Below are 26,176 nucleotides of genomic sequence, written 5' to 3'. Positions count from 1 at the left end.
GGGCGGCCTTCGGTCTGACGCTGGGGTTCATGTCGCTGAATCAAAAATACTCCAACACTAAAAACAGAGTGAAACTTTAAATTCACATCATTGGAGACATCAGAGGACCCGCCAGCAGTCAAATAACTCTGCAGGAAACAGCCGCTCAAAACAAACACATTTATTGGCTGAAACTGTACAGATTTAAATATGGACGATACAAAGAGGTGCATCATGGGAACCGTGCTGGGTGATGGGACGGTCAGGCCACCTCCTCCATGTAGTCGGCGCCATGATTCTGGCTGAGCTGGGAGACACTCAGGTCCTGAGTGGTGTCGTCGAACTGCACAACAGAACAGACGGGATTTAAAGGTCTGAAGCACGAGCTGTCTAAAATAACATCACGTACAAACAGTTCAAACACAATGATCTCATAGACCATGATGCACTGCTGCACATTCAACCACCCAACAGGATGTAAAGGAGTTAAAACAACTGCAGCAGAAACATTTTACTTTTACCTCAGTAAGGTTTAGAACGCAGGACTTTCACTTGACTAAAGGGAGTAAAATAATAACCACGCAGCTCTAGACCTTAAAATGTTTTCAACCGAAGGAATCAAACTGATGTCGTGTCTGCCTGGTTGTGACACTCAAAAATATTGATCCACTTCGTTACAGCTGCTTGTTTGTCCGCTAGTAAAACTGGCTTCAAAGCAGGGAGCACTTCCTGTGGGCTCAGAGGAAATGATGCTACCAAGCCAGCCAATCACAGTTCTTGCAGCGTGAGGACACGGTGCACCCAGGTGAAACCTGAAGCAGGGCTCACCTTGTCACTGTTGTCAGGTCCCTCAATGGAAACCTCCTCGATCTCCTCCCCGATGCTGAGCTCGCTCTTGGAGAGATCTGACCGATGGCTGGAGCAGAGAAAGTGCATTAAACCAACTTCCACCTGCGTTTGGGGTTATGCTGATAAACGCAGCCTGCAGGGATGTTTTATCTGTGACGTTTATGAAGCTTTTTGTCAGTTAGTTTACACAATACAATACACAGTGAAGAAGCCTGTTTCTGGGCCTCTCTGAAGAGGAACCACGTTCATTCAATCTATAAATGTTTGATTATTGAAGTGAAACCGAGCTCTTTGAACAAGTGAACAAAACACCAGGTGAGCCCCATGAGCTAATGAGCTGGTTAACATCTCGCTAACTGACAGGGAGCTACAACAAGCTGACAGCGTATCTTCTCCTAAGTCACTTTAAAAACTCACTTTTATCATAAGTTGTTCTTATAATCGTATTTAGCCCATTTGTCTGTGTATTTATACATGAGCTGTGCATTTAGGAATGTATCTGTGTGTGTTTGTATTTTGTCCTTTCTTCTTAAGTCATCTGAATTGATTTATTGCTTTTACTTTTGTTAAACATTTTGTAATTGCTGATTTTGACAAGTTATCTATAAATAAAATATCATTATTATAAATAAAGCTGTGTGAGCGTGATGTCCTCATGTCTGCTGGAGTAAACCAGCAGTAACCAGAGGAGCTTAAGTGAAGTGATGTTAGCAACACAGCTAATAAGCTGCGACAGCCTCCTCCGTGTTCAGAGATCAGCTCTGTGAAGCTAAATTTGTGGGTAAAAGTTCATCAAAGTTGAACTTTAGTGCAGATGAATCCAACAATCAGTGATTCCACTGGAGTGACTTGGTTTGCTGAGATCGAACGTCATGAGTTTGACCAAAAAGACTCGATGCTGAATGTAAAGAGATACATCGACAGTCTCACCTGTTGAAGTCGTCGTCATATTCAACGTCGTCATCTGTGAAGCAGAGTTTTAGAGGTTGAATTAGTGAAACAGAAACGGGTTATTCTCACAGTTCAGCTGCAGAGCATCTGTACCGAACATCTTCACCTCTCACCACCCGAAACTAACAGAACAAAAACTAAGAAAGACGATCCAGAATCTAACTGTTTGCAGATGACGCTCTCATTTATCACTGAAAGAAAAAAGTAAGTTAGAGGAAAGTGTAAAGTTGTGGTTGAGGTTTAGACCCTTTCACACCTGAAAGCCAAAGTTCTAGCTTTGACGCATTCGGTTTGTTCTGGTTTGGTTTCATGTTGCAATTTATACGAGCGCTAAAGAACTTTCCATGACAGACTCGTGTCCTGTCGTCATCATCTCTGTGGGATGCATGATTGGTTTGTAAGCTGAGGTGTGTCCAACGTCAGTGTGTTGTGGGTTCAGCGGGTAGTTTTGACAAAACACTTTGTCCTTGACAAGAATAAATGAAAAGATGCATGTTATGATTATGTCACTACCTTATGATACTACCTGCAGCACCAGTTGTTCTCGAGCCTAGTTCAAATTCGCCAAATGAATGTCCTCGTTGTGCGAACATTACAGCATCTCACAAAGTGAGCACACCCCTCACATTTTTATAAATATCTAATCTTTTCATGTGACAACACTGAAGAAATGACACTTTGCTCCAGTGTAAAGTAGTGAGCGTGCAGCTTGTATAACAGTGTAAATCTGCTGTCCCTCAAAAATAACACATCGCACAGCCATTAATGTCTAAACCGCTGGCAACAAAAGTGAGAACACCCCTAAGTGAAAATGTCCAGAAAAGGAGTAGAAGACCAAAAAGGGTCGTCTCTTTCAAAAGATGAGCTAATAATTGTCCTTATTTCATTCCCCCATGAATAGAAATAGGCCATTTCCTTCTCTTTCGGCTCATTTACTTCAACTACGTTGTTTTCTCTTGGGTGTTACTGGTTTAATCAGGAACCACCAGAACTTCCTGTAAATGGTCTGGAAGTCTGAACCATCCAAAAAATGCTTTTACATCTGAAACTAACCGAACCATGGTTCAGTTTGATCCAGACCTAGACTACCTCTTTTTGACCAAAATTCCAGGTATGAAACGGTTTCACACCTGGAACCTGATCAAACTGAAAAGTCTGCTGCGTTTTGGTTTTAAAACGGAGACCTTTTGCTACGTTTGCTTCTCCCGTCCAGACTAAATTGGAGAAAAAAAAAAAGACCCAAAATGGAGAAGTTTCGCAAAATGGGTTCGTCAGCGTTTCGAAACTCCGGAGAGCATTTTACTGAAGACGGGCAAAAACTTTAGAAACGACAGACGCCCACGTTTGGCTCCTGATTAGCTCTTATCAGTCATGCAAAGCAGAAACACGATGCTGCTGACAGTTTAAGTTTTAGTTTTGGTGTTTTTATTAAAATATTCTGTACCGTGCAGATAACACTTAACAGCCTACACTTGTACTGTGCAAGTCGCCGTTTACTTTGCAATGACTCCCAGTCTGTTTTCCGCCGCCACACTCCCGTTTTACATTCAGTAACAGTCCCAGCTCGTTATTGGTCCATGAAAAATAAAATCTGGTGCGGTTCTTCGTCTGCAGTATTTTATTCTTTCGCAAAAACTTCTGTAACTATAGAACATCTGCTTCCTGTTTCCACCGACACATGCCCAGTGTACGTGAACGATCTCTTGATGTGCGTTTTCAGTCGCTCCTATTCTTTGATCTGATACTGGGTCCTTTCAGAACTTTATGTTGTATTTTAACATTTTACACACTAAATATAAGGCTTTACTGTCTGTCGGGATTCTGAGGAACCCCCGCTCCCTCTTCACCAAATGACTTGTAGCAGTACTGATCCAACCAGTCGCTACCATGACGCAGTGGACAGTGTGAAGCACAGAGCAGCATCACAGGGACCAACAGGGAGAGGGTTATTCTTTTATAGCTGTGATGTTTGAATCCTACCGAAATGCAGAGATCCAGTTTTATCATTCAGGGCCCTCGAGTCTCTGGACCCCCTTTCTCTGGAGCCGGACGCTGCTGCAGGAAGAAAAACCACCTTGGTTAAACACAACCTCTCCAGATGGCGAACTTCCTGTAAGGGGGTGTTACAAAAAGCCCCAGATGTTCTGTTTGAACTGACCGTTCCTGCTGTGGCTCTGCTCTGACATGCTGCTCCCTCCTCCTCCGGGTCTCGGAGCCTCTGACAGGGACCCTGCTGGAGCCCCTCTGGCCCCAGACGCCTCCACCTTCCTGGCACACAAATAGCAGACGGTCAGCTGAGGATGGAGGAACTTAAATAACAACATAATGAATTAGATTTGCAGCTGACGGACCTGAGAACCAGTCCAGTTCTACAGCACCGGATTTACAGTCTACAGACTAATCCGCCTTGTGCGTCGTCTCTCTCCATTACCTCAACAAGGTTACGGTGCAGATATTTACAGCCGGTTGGGGATTACTTTCTTTTTCACAATATTTTTTTGTATTACAGGTTTTCTGAAATGTTTAAATATGCAAATGAGGCAGAATCTAATGAAATATGAGCTAATTTGCATCTATTTCAAGAACTGAAATCTGAACTCTGGATTAAGTCAGGTTCAAAATGATTGTTTTATTTTGACTCAGACTCAAATGTTATTACTGAGGGAATTTCTCTCTTTAAATTTATCAGATAATCAATTTTCGTCCTGTTTTTGGGAGTAAAATGTTCTATAATGTCCTCTGTAAAAACCTTAAGAATATATTCAGGAAGAGAGCAGAAAGGTTTGGTCAGAGCAGCTGAAGTGGAGATTTCAGGCTCAGAGGACAAACGGCCTTTAAAGATATGAATTGTAAAAGTCTACGACCAGCTCGTGATAAACACGTCTCCCTCTGGTTTCTAAGCTGATTCCTGGATGTTTGTTCTGGACTGACATCACGCTATCCTCGCCATTTACAATAACTAACTACGTGTCACACACATCGTACTGCCGCTGTGTGCTTCAGTGTTACAAAGCAAAGCCAGAGTGAAGACAGGAGAGAGGGAACACCTGTAGCTCACCTGAGCTCAGAGAGAGGATCCTCTCGATCGCCCTCTGAGTCAGCAGCCAGGACAGACAAGCTGAGGCCAGAGAGAGAGAGGGGGGGGGGGAGGTGAAGAGACACACTCATGTTTGTCTGTCCATCCTTCTGAGGACCTCGTTGGTCTGATACACTCATTTATAAAACAGCCCTCTGACAGAACGAGCTGAACACTCGGGTTGTTTGTGGATGTGACACCAGGAGCGAGGAGAAGCCCGGAGCTGCCTCGCTGCCTCTGTCTCAGCGACCCAGTTTGTCCCGCAATCATTAAAGTTTGACGGAGCGGCGGTGAAATGTAATCTGACTCGGTTACAGTCGCCTCTCTGGGACTGCACGCTTGGTTTCCTCCACGGGGACACCGCTCGCTCTGACCGCACAGCGCTGGGCGGCAGCTCCGGGTTCAACCTCCTGATGACATCACACATCAGCTGATGATATCACACACGATAAACCGTGAGCAGTGTCAGTGTGGATGAATACAGAGTGGACGGTCTGCACACTGATGCATGCTGGGATATCGACAGCGGCCACAACACCAACAATCCAACAGGTTTCTCTCTGGTCGGTACGTGCGGCGTCGCCGGCGGCGCTCGCATGAACGCAACAGTTTCTCTGAGAAAGAGACAAAAGGAAAGCTGACCTGGTTTCTGTTACTTCCCCCGGGCTTCGTCTGCTCCACTTTCATTTATTACACATTTATAGAGCTTCAGCCCCATGGGCCCTCACTTCAGATCAAATATGCACGACTCACGTTTAGATCCTGTTTGAACTGTGTCCTGAATCACACACACGATGTCCTTCACTTTAAAAGACCATTAAAGTCAAGAACTGGGAGGTAACATTGAGCATCTCTCGTCTCAACAATACATCAGTTTACATAACCGACATGTTGGCGCTGTAATGCTAAGCTAATGCTTGTCGCTTGCTTGCCACTTGCTACAGTATCTCATGAAAGTGAGTACACCCTAACATTTTATCTGATTATTTCTTTTCATGTGACAACACTGAAGAAATGCCAGCGGTTTAGACATTAATGTCTGTGATGTGTTATTTTGAGGGAACAGCAGATTTACACTTTACGCTGTTCTACAAGCTGCACGCTCGCTACTTTACACAAGCTGCACGCTCGCTACTTTACGCTGTTCTACAAGCTGCACGCTCACTACTTTACAGTTATACAAGCTGCACGCTCGCTACTTTACGCTGTTCTACAAGCTGCACGCTCACTACTTTACGCTGTTCTACAAGCTGCACGCTCGCTACTTTACGCTGTTCTACAAGCTGCACGCTCGCTACTTTACGCTGTTCTACAAGCTGCACGCTCGCTACTTTACGCTGTTCTACAAGCTGCACGCTCGCTACTTTACGCTGTTCTACAAGCTGCACGCTCGCTACTTTACACTGTTCTACAAGCTGCACGCTCGCTACTTTACACTGTTCTACAAGCTGCACGCTCGCTACTTTACACTGTTATACAAGCTGCACGCTCACTACTTTACAGTTATACAAGCTGCACGCTCACTACTTTACGCTGTTCTACAAGCTGCACGCTCGCTACTTTACGCTGTTCTACAAGCTGCACGCTCGCTACTTTACGCTGTTCTACAAGCTGCACGCTCGCTACTTTACGCTGTTCTACAAGCTGTACGCTCGCTACTTTACAGTTATACAAGCTGCACGCTCACTACTTTACGCTGTTATACAAGCTGCACGCTCACTACTTTACGCTGTTCTACAAGCTGCACGCTCACTACTTTACGCTGTTATACAAGCTGCACGCTCACTACTTTACGCTGTTCTACAAGCTGCACGCTCACTACTTTACACTGTTATACAAGCTGTACGCTCACTACTTTACAGTTATACAAGCTGCACGCTCGCTACTTTACGCTGTTCTACAAGCTGTACGCTCGCTACTTTACAGTTATACAAGCTGCACGCTCACTACTTTACGCTGTTATACAAGCTGCACGCTCACTACTTTACGCTGTTCTACAAGCTGCACGCTCACTACTTTACGCTGTTCTACAAGCTGCACGCTCACTACTTTACACTGTTCTACAAGCTGCACGCTCGCTACTTTACGCTGTCCAGTGTCGTCACATGAAGAATCAGATATTTAGGGGTGTCCTCACTCTGTGAGATACTGATGGTAACTGAGCTGTGTTCCACACACAGATGTTTAATTTGAGAGGTTTTGTGAGGAGACACGCCACTTTAGGAATCCTCAACACAACTCTAAATGATAATCCAATCGTGTGGTTCCTCTGACGTAAGGACACATGTGTAGCAGAAGTATAACCTGCAGGGAAAAACACTTTTTAAACCTTGTTTTGGGGCAAACTCATCATCTTTTCATTCACTCAGAGAGAGACCTGATCTTGTTAGTCCCATTAACCGCCCAGAGGCCTTACCAAGATGGCTGCAGAGTGGCGAGAATGGCCTATAAGGACTTTCTTGACTCGAATGATCTTTTAAACTGACAGACGTCGTGTGTGATTCAGGACACAATTCAAACATCAGCCGTCTCTCGCCGTTGACTACCGTTTTCTAAAGTAAGGTCCCATGTTGCTCCACAGGAACTGTTATATTACACATTCATTAAACTCTACACCCCCATCTACTGCAGGTAGTACACCAACTGTGTACCTCATCCAGCCCCACCTCCAACTATAATAAATACTTTTACTGAAGTAAATTAAAACACGTAGGACCTTCATTTAGAATGGAGTATTCAATACTGTAGTAGTACTAAAGTAAAGCATTGATGACTCCTGCCAACCTCAGCAGAGCGCTGTCTGAAGTGGGCGGGGCTCAGCTGGAAAAGAACAAATGAGGATTAAGCAACATTTGAATCAGCGGCTGAAGTCGTTCCCTTTAAGTCGTCAGTCAGAGGTTATGAAATGAGTCCTGAGAGGAACTCTTCAGTTTAGACCATTACCTGTCGCTTATTTAGTCATGAATATTTATTTAAGACCTGAAACCAGGTCAATGGACGCTCTGACTGTCAGGGGCTGAAGGCCTCATGTGAACGCCGCCTCATGTGAACGCCGCCTCATGTGAACGCCGCCTTAGGTCACGTTCACACAGAGAAACAAGATTCGTCACCAGAGAGGAAGACGGGGACGGATGACAAAGGAGGACAAATGGTTTTCATGCATCTCTCTTCTCTCGCTGGCTGCACGTCGTCATTTTTAGGCCCCAGATGTACCTGCTTTTTAACAACGCGCATTTATTAACAAGAGCTGGCGAAGCAAACAGATTGCGTACACCGGAATATCTTCCTGACAACTTCTGAATTTGCACAATGTAAACAACCCTGGCGACACTCGAGGAGGTTCTGATTTTAATGAGACATCATAAAGATGTCGGTCCTTGCAGACTCGCTCCAGCAGGTTTTCTTCAAAACATCCCGCCATAAATCCGTCCCTCCAGGATCTCGAGGGCCTTTGTTGCGATTGCTGTGGCCTAATATGCCTTTTCTAAAAGACTGAGATGAAAGTTGTGATGTTGTTTGGCGTTTTACTGCAATAAGATTGCAGGAATAAGTGAAAACGGCAAAGGTACGTGTGATCTATAAGGTTGCATCTTGCGTAGCGTTCATATTTGAAGATATTCACAACCTACCCTCTAAAGGAACGCAGGATACGCACGGCCGCCATCCTGTGTGCACAAACACGCAGTTAAAAGAAAGTATATCAGGGCCTTTAAGGTTCCCGGTGGTTACCGGTCACCTCCCCGTCTCTCGTCTCTGTGTGAACGAGGCCTCCGAACGTGACCGACCCAACACGTAAACTCGGCTCATCATTCAAACGGCCGTCTGTTGGCGTGCTCACTCACTCGCTGAGGCTTCTGCCTCGCCTCATTGGGGACGACACCGGCCCAGAGAGACCCTCCTCCCTCAGAGAGACAACACTGCAGGGCGAGGAGGGGTGGAGGGAGGACAGGTAAAGGTAAGGTGGGACAGAGAGACACAGGAACAGGAAGAACAACAGAGAAAAAAAAGGACATTTAAGGCAAAGTAGGAGCAGCAGGACAGTGTGAAGATGGTGAGAGAGGGACACCTGGACAGGTAAGACAGGTGGGCCGAGATCTACTGCTTTAACTACACATTCACCCGCTCACACAGTGACGGCCGAGGCTCCATCCACACTACGACGAGCTCCGTCCACTCCAGCGTCTCTATTAAAACCACCGTTCATGTACACTGAGCGTGTGCGTGTAAACAGGAAGCAGATTGTCTACTCTGCAGCCGAAGAAGAAAGTTCTACTAGAGACGAAGGCAGAACAGCGACGGTGAAGAACCAATGCAGAGATTTCTCCGCATGGAGCGACAGCGAGGTGGCGGCGGGAAACAGGCCGGGAGTCGACCACGTGCACAGTCCAAGTGTAGAAGTGTTATTTACACAGAACAACATGTTTTTATTAAAACTCTACCCCAGAGTTTAAAACCAAACTGGCGTGTTGGGATTCAGCGTTTTAGTCTGGACGGGAGGCGGAGACGCAGCAGAAGGTCTGAGATTTAAAACGAAGAGGTAGGAGTGTGGATAGAGCCTGAGGTCGTGGTGCAAGGTGCAAAAGCAGAAAGTAACACTCAGTTTGCCCCAGAAACACAACAGACAGGAAGAAAAGTTCAAACTACACAGGAAGCTACATCAAGTCTTTTCATCTTCATGTGTTTGCTCTCCTGTCAGTTGTCTCACAGCCTGTCAACCTCTCCAACTGATTATGTAGCTGCCTCCTAATGTTTTGTAGAGAATCAAAAGAAAAGTGTGCACATGATTTATTTCACAGCCTCTCGATGATTTTAGAGTCTAATAGAAATGTTATAAGTTAGAGTCTAAAGATAAAAGAATCTGCTGGGTGTAAAGTTCAGTCTGCACGACTGAGTCTCATGTGAAATGGTCCAAAGCTCAGACTTTGTGTTTGGGGCGTTCAGCACAGACTAGAATAACTCGAGACATCCTGGAGCTTCTCCGAGTTCGCAGGTACTTACTCTTTCTGACCGTCCGTCCTCTCTGATGAGTCCTTCTCTCCGGTCAGAGGACTGCGATTAACGAGGCAGCAGAGAAACACAGAGAACACAGGACGTTTGTTGGTAATAAAGAACACACGTTCCTTAAAAATCACCTACAGCGATCTGAAAATAAAAAGAGCTCTGCGGTGACGGATGCTGAAGCTGACCTGTACGGGGGCTTTCACACCATCCTCGTTAGTTCGGCTGAATAACATTAGAGTGTGTTTCGCCCCTTGGGGCGGTTTGTTTGGGCAGGTGTGAATGCAGCAGTTGCACTGGGGTCGGCACCAAAACCAGAACCAAACAAGCGTACCGAGATCTTGAAGAAGCGGTCTCAGTACGTAATAATAATAATAATGCTTATAGTTATAGGTATACATTTCTTCAGCTCTTTGTGACACCCAGCAACATAAATTTACACATCAGAACCATTAAAGTTCTGCAGAAACTTCAGGATCAGGATCTGATTTCCCGACGGTTCGTTTGTGAGAAGTTGGCGTGAACACGATTTCTGTTTCCCCCCCTCGGTCCGGACCCGATGAACCGAACTGCAGGTGTGAAAGCAGCTGATATTAATGTCAGCCGGGCTCAGATCCTGATGCTGGACTCATTTACACGTGCAGCTAAAGGTTCATGTTGAACTAGTGAATTAGTCTCTGGGTGGTTTTCAGCTGCCAAACTGTTCTCTCTCCCAACTTGTCACATATGGACACACGGTGAAGACCTGTTAGCGCCATAAGGTTGACGCCAGAAGTACTATAAATAACAGAAAAGTCTGAGAAAGGAGGCGGTTTCACAAAGGAGACAAAGCAAAAAGTGAACACTGAATTACGTTATGCAAGTGATGCCTAAACCTAATCAAACTGTTTCACAACGTTAACAAGTAGTTTTATTTTAAAAGTCTAACCGATCGTTGCATATTTATTCATGCTAAATTGACACACTGGTCCAAAAGGGTAAAGGGAACCCAGGGTGTTAAAAAGCTACGTCAAGGGGTCTTTAACAAGCGTCCACAGGTGACGAGTTGGGAGAGAACGCCATGATGCATCTCGTTTGTTTAACAGAAACCAAAGTGGTTTTATGGCTGTTTTCAGCCTGTATGCTAAGCTAAGCTAACCAGCTGCTGGCTGTCGTGTCACATTTAGAGGAGGGTTTCACTACATGCACAGGTCTGTACACGGATCTAACTTTAACGTTGATGCAGAGAAGCTGCAAAGACGCCACCTGAGTCGGCCCGAACCAATCACAGCGAGGCGCTAAGATCAGGCGACAGGTCAGGTGTGCTCACCAGCCGTAGGTCTTCTGGGGTTTGGGCAGCGGGTCGTCGAAGAACGAATCCCCGTCGTCTGGATCGTCCTCCACCTCCAGGTCCAGGTCCTGGTCCCGGTCCAGGCGCTCTCTGTTCGGGCCGGAGGAGGAGGTCCGGCTGTCAGACGCCTCGCTGTGTTTGGAGCCCGGCTGCTGGAGGCCTCCTTTACCCAGAGACGTCACGCCGTCCGAGTCCTGATGGACGACAAAAAAGCCCGTGAGACGGCAGACAGAGCAGGACTTGAGTCAGTGCAGATCGTCAGCTGCTGACCGAGCGTTAGCAGCTGAGCAGTGGGTGGACTGGTTAATGTGACCCTCGGCTGTTCCCGGAGACAATCGATCAGTCTTTACAGTCCTCCAGCTCAGTGCGCAGCCAGGTGAGAGCAGTCAGTCTCAGATCAGCGACCTGATCACTGACAGCAGATCAAACCCCGGTTAAAGCTGCTGATCTGCACTGACTCACCGTCTTCTTCATCGTCATCATCTTCTCCGGGTTTGATTTTAAACTGAAGCAGAAGGTGAGTTAGTGCAGCAGGTGAAGGAGATGTCCTGGTTAATATTTCTAACGACCTCTCTCACACCTGGACACTCTCCTGTTTCTCCAGGGATTCTCCCGTAGTCTACCGTCCCCCCCCCGCCTTTTGTCCTGTAATTCTCGTGTACTTTTAAACTTTCTATAACTTAAAACCCGCTGGACGTAGCCTAAAGCTCGCCACGTTCCCCTCCGATAAACCAGGGGTCAGTATGTAGAACATACTGCACATTGTTTCTCCCTATTTTCAAATCCCAGCGTTGAAAGGTGTGACCTAAAGTTACTAAAGTTTCATCATCAGTACACTAACGAGGCTGCAGGTCGTTATAAATATTTACAGCAGAACTGAGAAAATGTTTCTACTTGTCAGCTGATTTATTCCCTCAGTAAACACTTTCCTGATGAGTTTATGGTCTCAGTCTCTAGTTTCAAGTCTTCTTCAACACAGCATGACGTTCATTTAGTAAATTATGGTCCCATTTAGAGGAACAGAGACCAGGAAGCAGGGGAGGCTTTAGGGCGGGGCTACAAGCTGATTGGTGACCTGTCAATCAGGATAGAGGCGACTCGTATCCGCTGCTCTGTGCCGTGAACTTGTGTTCGGATGCTCTCTGTGTTTCAGAGCTTTGAGCCTCTCGCAGTCTGTTTGCACTCCACGAAAGTTAACTGGAACATTTTGGTCCTAAAAACGTGTCTCTGCCTGATTCACTGAGCCTGGTTCCGTAAAACGAACTAAACGACTGAAACGTCTTTAACCGATGTAACGGCGTGCAGCATGTCCATACTGATTTGTAGATCCACCTGGAGCAGGTGGCCTGGTGCGCTTTCAAAAGTTTTACACATCCAAAGAACCAAAAACCAGGCGTCTTAACGTGTAGCTGTACCAGACCTGTCTTAGGGACCGGAGGCTTTTACCTGAAGTCTTTTTGGTTTGACAGAGCTTCAGGCTGAAGGAGCAGCTGCTCACTTTCATTCACTTTATTGTTAAGACTTGTTGTGCTGATCAAAAGCCAGTTTCAGTTTCAGGGACAGGTTGCGTCCACACGGAGCCTCTTTCTAGGCCAACCTTTCACTCCCACTTTCAAACCCGCCGGAGAAGAACAGCAAAACCCCAGAAGCTGCGTTCTCACGGGGAAACCAGAGGCAGCGTCCACACGGCTCCTGCAGGGCGCCACGGCCGCCAAGCGTCCTGTCCGGCCTCCGTTTACTCATTACTGCGAGATAAACCAGCATCCGCAGATCTTTATATCAGAAGTCATTCATTTAAGGCAGCTCTGTTCGTGGGTGTTCACGTCACAGTTTCTCCATAATCCATAACTACGCCCACGCTCTCCTGAAAGGGCATCTTTCTACGTAAAAACATTTACCAGAAACAGCTTCATTTAGGTCACAAGAGCAGAGAAGGTTTTCAGTTTATATACATACGTTACTGTCTTTCTGTTTTCTGTTTTATTTAGTTATTATTTCTCGTGCCGTTTGATATCTATCTCTATCTCTATATCTATCTCCATCTATCTCTATCTATCTATATCTATATCTATCTCCATCTCCATCTCCATCTATCTCTATATATCTATCTCTATATCTATCTCCATCTCCATCTATCTCTATATCTATCTCCATCTCCATCTATCTCTATATCTATCTCCATATCTATCTCCATCTATCTCTATATCTATCTATCTCCATCTATCTCTCTAGAGATATATAGATCTATCTCTATATCTATCTATCTCTATATCTATCTCCATCTATCTCTATATCTATCTATATATCTATCTCTATATCTCTATCTCTATCTCTATCTCCATCTATCTCTCTAGAGATATATAGATCTATCTCTATATCTATCTCCATCTCTCTCTATCTCTCTCTATATCTATCTCCATCTCTCTCTCTATCTCTCTCTATCTCTCTCTATATCTATCTCCATCTATCTCTCTAGAGAGATATAGATCTATCTCTATATCTATCTCCATCTATCTCCATCTATCTCTCTATGGATATATAGATATCTCTCTATCTATCTACTGGCATGTGACCCACTAACCTGTACAAATAAAGTTTTATTGATTTATGTCTTTAGGTTCAGTAAATTATTATAAATTATAATTACTGCATTATATTTATCATAATTTTATGTAGCTGTTAAACAGACGTGTCTCTCAGTGGCGTGTTGGCCTGTATTTACTGCAGTACTTAGTGTGGCAGAGCTGACGGATGTCGTCTCTACGTGAAGCTTTGTTGCAGCAGAATATTAAAACCTTCAGGCTGCACAGTCAGAACAAACAGCCTTCACCCAAAACTCAGCCTGGGAGAGGAAGCAGTCATTACTCTTATTACTGTGCAGCCAGGGCGGCGAGCTGAGCATCGAGCAGCGGCGCGGCCCTCGCCTCGGGTGGTCTTATCAGCGCGCTCTGCTCGCCGCTGCTCGATGCTCAGCTCGCCGCTCATTTAAGCTTTTCTGAAAGTGACTGACAGCTGCTGTGTGCGTCAGAGGCCGCAGCTGGAACAACCAGGGTTCGGTGTCAGAGGGAATCAAACCCACGGCCTCCCACAGCAGCATGAGTCTGCGCCCTGAGTGCACAGTAATAACTGGAGGAGGTTTTCATCTCTCTCGTCTGGACAGTGAGACAGTTAGTGGAACAGGTTAAAGTGAGGAGAGCTGTAGATGAAGGTCTCTGGTCTCTGATATCAGAGATCAGGTCTCTGATCTCTGGTATCAGGTCTCAGGTCTGCTGATCTCTGGTCTCAGAGATCTGATCTCTGGTCTCCGGTCTCAGAGATCTGGTCTCTGATATCAGAGATCTGGTCTCTGATATCAGAGATCTGATCTCTGATCTCCGGTATCAGGTCTGCTGATCTCTGGTATCAGGTCTCAGGTCTCTGATCTCTGGTATCAGGTCTCAGGTCTGCTGATCTCTGGTCTCAGAGATCTGATCTCTGGTCTCAGAGATCTGATCTCTGGTCTCAGAGATCTGATCTCTGGTCTCAGAGATCTGATCTCTGGTATCAGGTCTCTGGTCTGCTGAGATTTCTCAGTGATATTACAGAGTTAGTGAAGCTGCTGGCTGTGGATCTGCTCTGCAGGTTTTACCTTAGCTGCTGTCTGACTCTGTCCTCGGGGAATCTGCCCTCTATATCTGGGGATCTGTGCAGGACAGGGACACCGTCAGCTGCTGTCTGACCCCACAGGGCCACCGCGACTTCCCTCTTGGCCCTTTAACTCCCGGGGTCAGTGTTTCCCACGGGCTTTGTGAGGCCGTAAACTGTTTTAAACGCCTTTATCTGGTGCACTTTGAGAGCGAGAACAAAAGGCTGGATCCATGAAGAACTTTGATCATAAACATGTTGAGTAGATTTAAAAAGGTAAGAAAAGTCAACGAGTTCAGTATTTTTGCAGCAAATCAAAGAATCAACTAATTTCCCAACATTTCAGCTTTTTGTAAAGACGCCTCACGGGGAAAGATGGAAGGAAGGGGTTAAAAAGAGGAGGTTAACGGGGAACGCAGTCTCTAAAAGGTTCTGTTGTGGCGGTGGGAGGAGGTGATAGAGGGAGGGAGGGGCCAAGCTGTGGGGGGGGGTCTCTGTGACAAGAGGAAGGATTTACCATAAAGGCTAGAATACGTGTGCACTCTAACTTCAGTGTGTTCTCATGAACGAGTGAGCTGACCTCAAACCACGATGTGTCTCGAGTCAGACGCCACAGTCTGTGAGCGTCTTTAAGGTCATTATGAGGGGGGTTCATTTTGAAACCCTGCAGGACACGTGGGGCCGTGGGGGCCCCCTCTGTGATTAATGGGAAACACTGAGGGCCGAGTTCTTCTGACTTCAGCAAAAACTCATGCAACGAAAAACGGCCACCACAACCACCTCGGCAGGCGAGGGCAGACGTACCTTACTGGCAGGTGGAGAGCTGGTTCTGTCCTCAGGAAGGCGGCTCTGAGGCTGACCCACATCAGAGTCCTGCACCACCTGGACACAGACAACAGCTAGCTTAGCATAAAGACTGGCAGCAGGGGGAACTGTTAGCTTAGCGTCACAGATGAAAACAGGCTCACCACACTCGTGCACTGAGCGAAGAGACGCTTGTAGAGTCCCAGAAACACCTGGAAGTCGATCGCTGTGGAAACAACAGACACGATGACGCAGCAGCACATGAACGCCGCCGACACGCAGCGCCGTCTGTCATGTTTCACTCGTGGCCAAAAGCACGTGGTTAGGTCTGAGATGTGACTATAAAGAAATGGGTTCCAGTTAGCTGTGGGAGATCCTGACTGGTCTGAGTCCGGACCGCCCAGCCCCTCTGGGATGAACCGGAACACGTCGGTCAGCTGTCCACATACTTTTGGCCACGTAGGTGACAGTGGTTCAGGTCAGCTGATAAAGTCTTACTTTTAGAGAAGGTCTTGTCTGCAGCTCTGAGCTCATCGGTGAGGAACCTCTCCAACATGTTCCTGCAGGACAGACAGAACGAGACACACAGAGACAGGCGTCAGGACACAGAGACACAACGAGACAAACTGAGACAGGCGTCAGGACACAGAGACACACCGAGACAGGCGTCAGGACACACCGAGACACACCGAGACAGGCGTCAGGACACAACAAGACACAACAAGACACACAGAGACAGGCGTCAGGACACAGAGACACACCGAGACAGGCGTCAGGACAAACCGAGACAGGCGTCAGGACACACCGAGACACACCGAGACAGGCGTCAGGACTAACCGAGACAGGCGTCAGGACACAGAGACACACCGAGACAGGCGTCAGGACACAACAAGACACAACAAGACACAACGAGACACACCGAGACAGGCGTCAGGACACAACGAGACACACCGAGACAGGCGTCAGGACACAACAAGACACAACGAGACACACCGAGACAGGCGTCAGGACACACCGAGACAGGCGTCAGGACACAACGAGACACACCGAGACAGGCGTCAGGACACAACAAGACACAACAAGACACAACGAGACACACCGAGACAGGCGTCAGGACACAACGAGACACACCGAGACAGGCGTCAGGACACAACGAGACACACCGAGACAGGCGTCAGGACACAACAAGACACAACAAGACACAACAAGACACACCGAGACAGGCGTCAGGACACAACAAGACACAACAAGACACACCGAGACAGGCGTCAGGACACAACAAGACACAACAAGACACAACAAGACACACCGAGACAGGCGTCAGGACACAGAGACACAACGAGACACGCCGAGACAGGCGTCAGGACACAGAGACACACCGAGACAGGCGTCAGGACACAGAGACACAACGAGACAAACCGAGACAAACCGAGACAGCCGTCAGGACACAGAGACACAACGAGACAAACCGAGACAGGCGTCAGGACACAGAGACACACCGAGACAGGCGTCAGGACACAGAGACACACCGAGACACACCGAGACAGGCGTCAGGACACAGAGACACACCGAGACACACCGAGACACACCGAGACAGGCGTCAGGACACAGAGACACACCGAGACAGGCGTCAGGACACAACGAGACAGGCGTCAGGACACAACGAGACACACCGAGACAGGCGTCAGGACACAACAAGACACAACGAGACACAACGAGACACACAGAGACACACAGAGACAGGCGTCAGGACACAGAGACACAACGAGACAAACTGAGACAGGCGTCAGGACACAGAGACACACCGAGACAGGCGTCAGGACAAACCGAGACAGGCGTCAGGACACACCGAGACACACCGAGACAGGCGTCAGGACACAATGAGACAGGCGTCAGGACACAACGAGACACACCGAGACAGGCGTCAGGACACAACAAGACACAACAAGACACAACGAGACACACCGAGACAGGCGTCAGGACACAACAAGACACACCGAGACAGGCGTCAGGACACAACAAGACACAACAAGACACAACGAGACACACCGAGACAGGCGTCAGGACACAACGAGACACACCGAGACAGGCGTCAGGACACAACGAGACACACCGAGACAGGCGTCAGGACACAACAAGACACAACAAGACACACCGAGACAGGCGTCAGGACACAGAGACACAACGAGACACGCCGAGACAGGCGTCAGGACACAGAGACACACCGAGACAGGCGTCAGGACACAGAGACACAACGAGACAAACCGAGACAAACCGAGACAGCCGTCACGACACAGAGACACAACGAGACACACCGAGACACACCGAGACAGGCGTCTGGACACAACGAGACACACTGATATGAGCTAACTGATATGAGCTAATGGGGCTAACTGATATGAGCTAATGGGGCTAACTGATATGAGCTAACTGAGCTGAGCTAACTGAGCTTACTGATATGAGCTAACTGTTATGAGTTTACTGAGCTAACTGTTATGATCTAACTGAGCTAACTGTTATGATCTAACTGAGCTAACTGTTATGATCTAACTGAGCTAACTGAGGTGACTCAGACTGAGCTAACTGATATGAGCTAACGGGGCTAACTGATATGAGCTTACTGATATGAGCTAACTGAGCTACCTGATATGAGCTTACTGATATGAGCTAACTGAGCTAACTGATATGAGCTAACTGAGCTAACTGATATGAGCTAACTGAGCTAACTGAGGTGACTCAGACTGAGCTAACTGATATGAGCTAACGGGGCTAACTGTTATGAGCTTACTGAGCTAACTGTTATGAGCTAACTGATATGAGCTAACTGATATGAGCTAACGGGGCTAACTGTTATGAGCTTACTGATATGAGCTAACTGAGCTAACTCAGACTGAGCTTACTGATATGAGCTAACTGAGCTAACTCAGACTGAGCTAACTGATATGAGCTAACGGGGCTAACTGTTATGAGCTAACTGATATGAGCTAACTGAGCTAACTGATATGAGCTAACTGAGGTGACTCAGACTGAGATAACTGATATGAGCTAACGGGGCTAACTGTTATGAGCTTACTGATATGAGCTTACTGAGCTAACTGATATGAGCTAACTGATATGAGCTAACTGAGGTGACTCAGACTGAGCTAACTGATATGAGCTAACGGGGCTAACTGTTATGAGCTTACTGATATGAGCTTACTGAGCTAACTGATATGAGCTAACTGAGCTAACTGAGGTGACTCAGACTGAGCTAGCTGAGCTGAGCTAACGGGGCTAACTGAGGACAGATTCTGCTCTAAGTGGAGGAAGCAGTTTTTGGGTCAGTGGTTAAGGTTAGCGAAAGTCTCCAGGATTGAATGTAAGTCTATGTAATGTGTGTGTGTGGTTCTGCTGCAGACCTACTTGTTCAAACTGGGGCACAGATCTGTGAAAACACTCTTCAGGTCTTCCTTTGCGACTGAGCCGCTCCCGCCCTGCAGGAAACAACAACAACAACAACAACAACCACCATCAGCCTCATCAACAACGCAGGGCTCTGATTGGCCACGGATTGATGAGGTCACACACTCACCTTGTCGTAGAAGTCAAAGTTCTTCCGAGCGAGCGCGATCTGCTTCGGAGACGGTTCCTGCCAGACAAACCAGGTTCATGTGGAGAGACGAGAAGCTGGTTTAGTTCTCAGTCGGGGGGGGGGGGGGCTCTAGACATAAAATACCTTTGATACTACTTATGGCAGCAGTATTAGTAACTGAAGAAGGCGGGGGGGGGGGGGGGGGGGAGTAGTTGTACTAGCAGTAGTAGCAGTATTAGTAGTACTGCGTGCGTTCATCAATAGAAACCAGGAAACACTGAGATCAACAGGAAACCAAAGCTGCAGATCCTCCATCTGTACTCTCAGACCTCCTCCAGGTGACCCACATCACAACAACCAGGACCTGGTTCTCACACACACAGGTTCAGGTGGAGGAGCCCTGTGTCTCCATCAGGTCTGCCTCTGATCAGTCAGTCAAAGCTCCGAGTATTTACTGAAGACTGCTGTCACAGACCTGATGCAACGAGGTCTCACTGGTCCTCTCTGGAAACCCTGTTCACTCAGAGGAGGGGGGGCACTCAGGTCCTGTACTGCAGTGAAAGTACTCAGGTCCTGTACTGCAGTGAAAGTACTCAGGTCCTGTACTGCAGTGAAAGTACTAATACCACAGAGTAAAAGCCAGCTGCTGGGTCCTGTTCTGTACCGCTGGCAGGTACATGAGGTGGAGCAGAGAAGAAAGTACTTCAATGTGTACTTAAAGTACAGAACCTGAGCAGCACCCAGTGGGCGTTAGAAGGAGCTGCGGCGCCGACAGCCGATTGGCCGCCTGTCTCACCTGGGCCGGTCTGCGTCGTCCCCTCTTGACGAGCTCCAGCAGCAGAGGACAGTTCTTGTTCACCTCAGACTCTGACAGGTCCAGGTCCCTGCAGATCAGGTCCCGGCTGTCCAGGCCGTTCAGCTGCATCGGAGACGGGCCGGCAAACGCCACAGCGGCGGGAGAGACGGGCGAAGAGAAGGCAAAGCAGACTTCAGCACTTCACACAATCGTAATGCTCTCACACACTTGGTCATGTACTTGTACTGCGTCATGTTTTTCTCAGTGTTCTGAACCTTCTTTGGGTCAGCGCCCCCCATCAAAGAAGATGCTGGCCATTTGCCCTGAATGTTGTTGTTTTTTATTGTTATTAAAACACATAACTGAATGACAAACAGCATTTTAATTACATGTGAAAACTAATTCTATTTAACTAATAAGTGAAGGTTCCTCCCAGAAACTGTGTGTGAAGCCAGAGTCTGGTTTCCAGGATGGGCACTTAGTAAGTGGGGGGTATGGGACACTTAATATCCTGCAATCTGGTGGAAATGTCCCACTATATAAACTTGAATTTCTTAAAGGAAAGCCTCTTGAGATGCATCATCTCATTTTCAAGAGGGTCCTAAATGGAATTCAGCTGGCAGGCGATTCAAAATATGTAAATATAATAGAATATAATGTAGTGAGGCTCTCAGGCGTTCTTTATGGCTTTGAATATCATCCCTGCTGAGTCAACACACGTGGTTAAGTCTCACCTACTCTTTTGTGGGGAAGTCACCTATTTAAATGTGTTTGTGGCCCCTTTTCATCTCAGTGATAAAGTAATCTGTTTTGATCCAGGCACTGACTTTATTAGCTCATCTGTTAATAACTTGCTGTATTCTAACATTAACTCAGCTCTCCTTACATGCTTGCTAATAACTTTTAATAGCTGGGTCTCCGACATTGACGGCGTTGTGTTGGACAGATTTGTGCAGCTGTGTTCACCAGGAAGAGAGAGAGAGGGACGAGCGAGGGAATACGCAGTCAGCTCTGCAGCTCAATAGGATTTTAAATAGGCCTAGTAAAAAAACATCAAAAATCAACATGTGGCGGTCAGCGTTGATATTGTGCCACAAATAAATGAACGTATGGGAAACACTAACTTATCTGCTCAAAATCCACATTCAGAACCTCTCCCACGTATCTGTGTTCTGACGTGAAGAAAAAGCGTCGTAATATTAGGAGACTAACGTCATTAGCCTAATTAAAGAGAATTCATAATATTTCACTACATGCCCTTTACTGCATTATGTTACTGGGAGTATCCTCTCGACTGTCTGACAGAACAGAACTGGATGAGACCAGGTACTCATGCAGGAGGAAAGCGAAACTAACCAACACCTGTGATCAGGCAGAAATCTCACAAATAACTTCAGCACCTCTGATAAAGTGCCGCTTACAATCCTCAACAGAGCAAGACAGATTCAGTTTTAACGTTACATTACATTTATTCATTTCGTTATCTGGCTGTCAGGTTGTCTGGCTGTCAGGTTGTCTGGACGTCTGGCTGTCAGGTTGTCTGGACGTCTGGACGTTTGGTTGTCTGGACGTCTGGTTGTCTGGACGTCTGGACGTTTGGTTGTCTGGACGTCTGGTTGTCTGGACGTCTGGATGTTTTGTTGTTTGGTTGTCTGGATGTTTGGTTGTCTGGATGTTTGGTTGTTTGGTTGTCTGGATGTTTGGTTGTCTGGATGTTTGGTTGTCTGGACGTCTGGATGTTTTGTTGTTTGGTTGTCTGGACGTCTGGATGTTTTGTTGTTTGGTTGTCTGGATGTTTGGTTGTCTGGATGTTTGGTTGTTTGGTTGTCTGGATGTTTTGTTGTTTGGTTGTCTGGATGTCTGGATGTTTTGTTGTTTGGTTGTCTGGATGGCTGGTTGTTTGGTTGTCTGGATGTTTGGTTGTCTGGATGTTTGGTTGTCTGGATGTCTGGATGTCTGGTTGTCTGGATGTCTGGTTGTCTGGATGTTTGGTTGTCTGGATGTTTGGTTGTCTGGATGTCTGGATGTCTGGTTGTCTGGATGTCTGGATGTTTGGTTGTCTGGTTGTCTGGATGTTTGGTTGTCTGGATGTTTGGTTGTCTGGATGTTTGGTTGTCTGGTTGTCTGGATGTTTGGTTGTCTGGATGTCTGGATGTTTGGTTGTCTGGATGTTTGGTTGTCTGGATGTTTGATTGTCTGGATGTTTGGTTGTCTGGATGTTTGGTTGTCTGGATGTTTGGACGTTTGGTTGTCTGGATGTTTGGACGTTTGGTTGTCTGGATGTTTGGACGTTTGGTTGTCTGGATGTTTGGACGTTTGGTTGTCTGGATGTTTGGACGTTTGGTTGTCTGGATGTTTGGACGTTTGGTTGTCTGGATGTTTGGACGTTTGGTTGTCTGGATGTTTGGACGTTTGGTTGTCTGGATGTTTGGACGTTTGGTTGTCTGGATGTTTGGACGTTTGGTTGTCTGGATGTCTGGATGTCTGGATGTTTGGTTGTCTGGATGTTTAGACGTCTGGATGTTTAGACGTTTTGTTGTTTGGTTATCTGGATGTTAGTTAGATGTTTGGAGCGCTGCAGTGTTTCACATTGTTGTAATTCCTTTCAGTCGGTCGGTGGTGTGAACAGAAACCTGAAGACAGTAACAGCCACAGACCACAGAGACGCTGAGTCACACTGACTCCAGATCAGATCTGAACACTCACCGAGTTGATCTCCGGCTGGAACACGGCCAGGGTGAAGTCCAGGTTAAAGACCTGCAGGAAGTCCAGGATCAGGCTGGCCACCAGGCGGCCTGCAGAGAGGAGAAACCGGTTCAGACTGACACCTGAACCACATGAGGCCCGAGGACGCCAGCACAGCAGCACTGACTGAGGTTACAGTAACACAAACAACAAAGAGCCGTCCCCAGAACAAAGACCAGGAACCACGAGCCACAGAGACGCCTCCTACAGGCAGACTGCAGAGAGGGGTCCAGATCAGGACAGTTACTAATCAATGTGGATTCAGCCATCGCTGACTAACTGAGCTGAGAGGAAGAACCTGAACACCTGTTGTATATTATACTATATTGTATATTATAAGACCAGATATTAGGGTACACGTTATCACTACGTTACCTCCTGTACTAAACTACTGTTATTACTGTCATACTAAAGTATATTTATTACATTTCTATTATATTTCATTTTTAATACAAACAGTAAGTATAATTACTTCATCATATCATATATTACTCTATAACACCCTGTCTGTTTCCACTTTTCTGTTTATCTGAACTTAGTAACAGCAAAGAGAATACTCCACCTACTGCCAGAATACTCCACCCTACTGCCAGAATATGTGAAAATACTCCACCGTACTGCCAGAATACTCCACCCTACTGCCAGAATACTCCACCCTACTGCCAGAATACTCCACCCTACTGCCAGAATATGCAGAGTACTGCCAGAATATGGAGAGTACTGTGAGAATACTCCACCGTACTGCAAGAATATGTGAAAATACTCCACCGTACTGTGAGGATACGCAGAGTACTGTGAGGATATTCAGAGTACTGTGAGGATACGCAGAGTACTGTGAGAATATGCAGAGTACTGTGAGAATATTCAGAGTACTGTGAAAATACCCGACTATCTGAAGTAGGACTACACTGCAATGCATTCTGGGTAAAATAAGCCGCTCAGTGCAGTTTGGCCCGGTGGAAATAACGTGTTTGTTGAAGCAGATTAATAATTACTGGGAGATTTTATTTGGAACATTTAGCAGAGAGTTTGGTAAAAAAACAGGAAACAGCGTCAACCCGAGCGCTGAGCGGAGCGTCAGAGACGTACGGAGAAGATCCAGGAGGAGGCCACAGCTGATCCATGTGTCAGGAGAGCTTCCTGGGTAACGACACCGGAGGAGCCGTTTCCCTTTTCTGCCTGTTTGTAATGCGACTGGTTGTTACTGTCGGTTACCATGGTAACATCCAATCTCAGACTCTAAGTTAGCCCGGGGGCCAGGGGTCTCACTGTTCTGGTCTCGGTTTCTGTGAACCAGTCCAAGTTGCATCGGAGCAGTCCAGATCCGCAGACCGGTCCGGTCTGACGCCGCTCTGTGAACAAGCTCTTCCTTCCTGTCCCCCTTTAACCTTTTCTCTTATTTCTTTATTATCATTTAGTTTGTTCCTCTATATTTTTAGATTTTACTGCTGCAACACGAACCGCTCAGGACGGCGAGGCATCGAGTGCTGTTCCAAGCGGCTCCAACGACCTCTTCCTGTCTCGCCTTCAAACTGAACTGCCTGTTACCCATAAAGCAGCACGGCTGCGGCCGCTGTAGCTGTTCAAGATGGCGACAAACAAAAGTTTGTCGCAGTTTTCTCGTTTCGATTCCTGAAAAGTTAGCGAGAACTAAACCCTGAACTGTCACATCAGCCGACCGGAACCAAGCGAGTTGTTCAGAATGAGCTCTGAGGCGTCTGTCGGCCGTTTGATCGAGTGAAACTGGCAGAAAAGCTCCTTCTGATCGTCCAAACTAATGAACTCATCTGCTGCTGAAATGTCAGCAAACAGATAAGTCGCCCCCCCCCCGGGCCCAGGTGCTGGTTCCACTGCCAACTAGAACCCCTCAGAGAACCCTCTGCAGCCTGGATCCCCAGGTGCTGCTGGATGTGTCTGATGGCCCCACAGCTCCACCCTGTGCTGACAGGCAGGAACTGCACCCCCTCCTGACACCTGAGAGACGGTGGGGGGGGTCAGGGACTCACCGTCTCTGCTGAGGAGACTCTTCTTCAGGTTCTCGTTGATCAGAGGAGTTTTGTTCTGCAGGAACATGAAGAACAAAGTTAACAGGAGCTCCGGAGAGACGGCGCCGGCTCCCGTCCTGACGGTAACCCTCACCTCCAGTTTGTCCTGCTCGTCCATCGCCAGGAACACCGCCGCCCTCATCTCCGCCTGCAGGAACACGGACAGGTTACCTCCCGTAACGGCCTCACAGCCACATCACATGACAGCTCAGTACGGCCCCGTCACATTCAGCGCCACGCCAGGAGGCGGAGTCTGCACTGAGCATCTAAACCCCTCCAGTCCAGCGGAAACCCCGTATCTCCAGGCCTTACTGAAAACCTGCAGGAGGAAGAGTTCCTTCATGTGCCGAGGAAATCCTCCTCCAGCCGAAGAAACTCTTTAAACCTCCTCACAAAGGAGGCTCTCACAGGACCCGCGGCGCTCCCATAGACCATGATGCACTGCTGCAGATTAAACTACCCGGCAGGGCGTAAAGGAGCTCAAATGCAGCAGGATTATTAATCCAGAAGCATCAGATCGAACAGAGAAACATTTAACTGGTATCATACTCATAATACTCATGTACTTTTACTTCAGTCAGGTTTTCACAGAGTATCATCCAGATCTGGACCAGAATCATCCGGAGAGGATCCGGGTCGCTTCAAACACAGCTGGTCAACACAAACTGCATTTTTACCCCAGACAGAATGAAAGTTTAATAATCTGGCAGCTGTGTTTTAAATGAACCGGATCCTCTCCGGATGATTCTGGTCCAGATCTGAAGCTGCAGGTAAAACGGTTTCTGATCTGGACCTGAGGGTCTGCAGAACCGGAAGCTAACGTGCTAACTTGGTATTAGTACTTTTACTGAAGTACAGCGCGTGAGTACTTGTACACAAACGGCGTTTCTTTCAGAAACATCACGTCAGCAACATTTAGTTCACGCAGCATTAGCCTCCCAGCTAACAGCTAGCGACACTTCCGGCTGAAACCCCGTTTAAAATCGCAGTGTAGCTAACATTAGCCTAGCCTAGCCTAGCCTAGCCTAGCCTAGCCTGGACTGGACTGGCGGTTTTAGAGTCTGGACCTTGAGCTTGTTGAGGACTCCGCTGTTCTCCAGGTTCTGGATCAGCAGGTCCCGCAGCTCGGTGTCGTCCTCTGTGGCTGACATGTTTAACTGAAGCTGCCGGGACACAAAACAAACCGCAGGAAGTCTTCTTCTTCTTCTTCTGCTGCTTCTTCTTCTGCTGCTTCTTCTTCTGCGGTGGAATGTCCGCTCGCTCACTGCCGCCCCCTCTGGGCGGAGTGGGCCAGGACGGGGTCGCAGTGGTCCTGAGACTTTTTCACATCAGGGGCCCCTAAAGTGACACAAAGTAGACCACGGACCCCACTTTGATAAGAACTCGTCTTTTAGATGTTTTATTAGTG

General features: G+C 47.3%; 1 protein-coding gene across 9 annotated transcripts; it reads right to left on the bottom strand.

Moving 5' to 3' along the window:
* Positions 1 to 142: 142 nt before the first annotated feature.
* cep43 (centrosomal protein 43) lies at positions 143 to 25,980 on the bottom strand. 9 transcript variants are annotated; one of them, XM_038727612.1, is made up of 20 exons: positions 25,836 to 25,980; positions 24,863 to 24,916; positions 24,730 to 24,784; positions 22,685 to 22,773; positions 19,979 to 20,101; positions 19,183 to 19,239; positions 19,014 to 19,084; positions 16,110 to 16,171; positions 15,776 to 15,837; positions 15,612 to 15,689; positions 14,812 to 14,865; positions 11,163 to 11,377; positions 9,854 to 9,904; positions 8,698 to 8,772; positions 4,838 to 4,897; positions 3,938 to 4,047; positions 3,760 to 3,834; positions 1,759 to 1,792; positions 808 to 895; positions 143 to 322 (listed from the first exon to the last, which is right to left on the bottom strand). In XM_038727612.1, exons 1-20 carry the CDS (start codon positions 25,917 to 25,919, stop codon positions 242 to 244), a joined length of 1,578 nt encoding a protein of 525 aa, XP_038583540.1. In that variant the 5' UTR covers positions 25,920 to 25,980; the 3' UTR covers positions 143 to 241. The 9 variants fall into 9 exon arrangements, with proteins under 9 accessions (XP_038583540.1, XP_038583541.1, XP_038583543.1 ...); XM_038727613.1 differs by having other exon boundaries at positions 3,760 to 3,831; XM_038727615.1 differs by lacking the exon at positions 8,698 to 8,772.
* Between the last annotated feature and the right edge of the window lie 196 nt (positions 25,981 to 26,176).

This window comes from Micropterus salmoides, unplaced genomic scaffold (assembly GCF_014851395.1).
Source record: "Micropterus salmoides isolate LMB-PRFRI ecotype aquatic unplaced genomic scaffold, ASM1485139v1 Ms_hic_scaffold_18, whole genome shotgun sequence".
Lineage (NCBI taxonomy): Eukaryota > Metazoa > Chordata > Actinopteri > Centrarchiformes > Centrarchidae > Micropterus > Micropterus salmoides.
The sequence above is the reverse complement of the archived record's forward strand: the minus strand, read 5'-3'. Positions and strand labels throughout refer to the sequence as shown.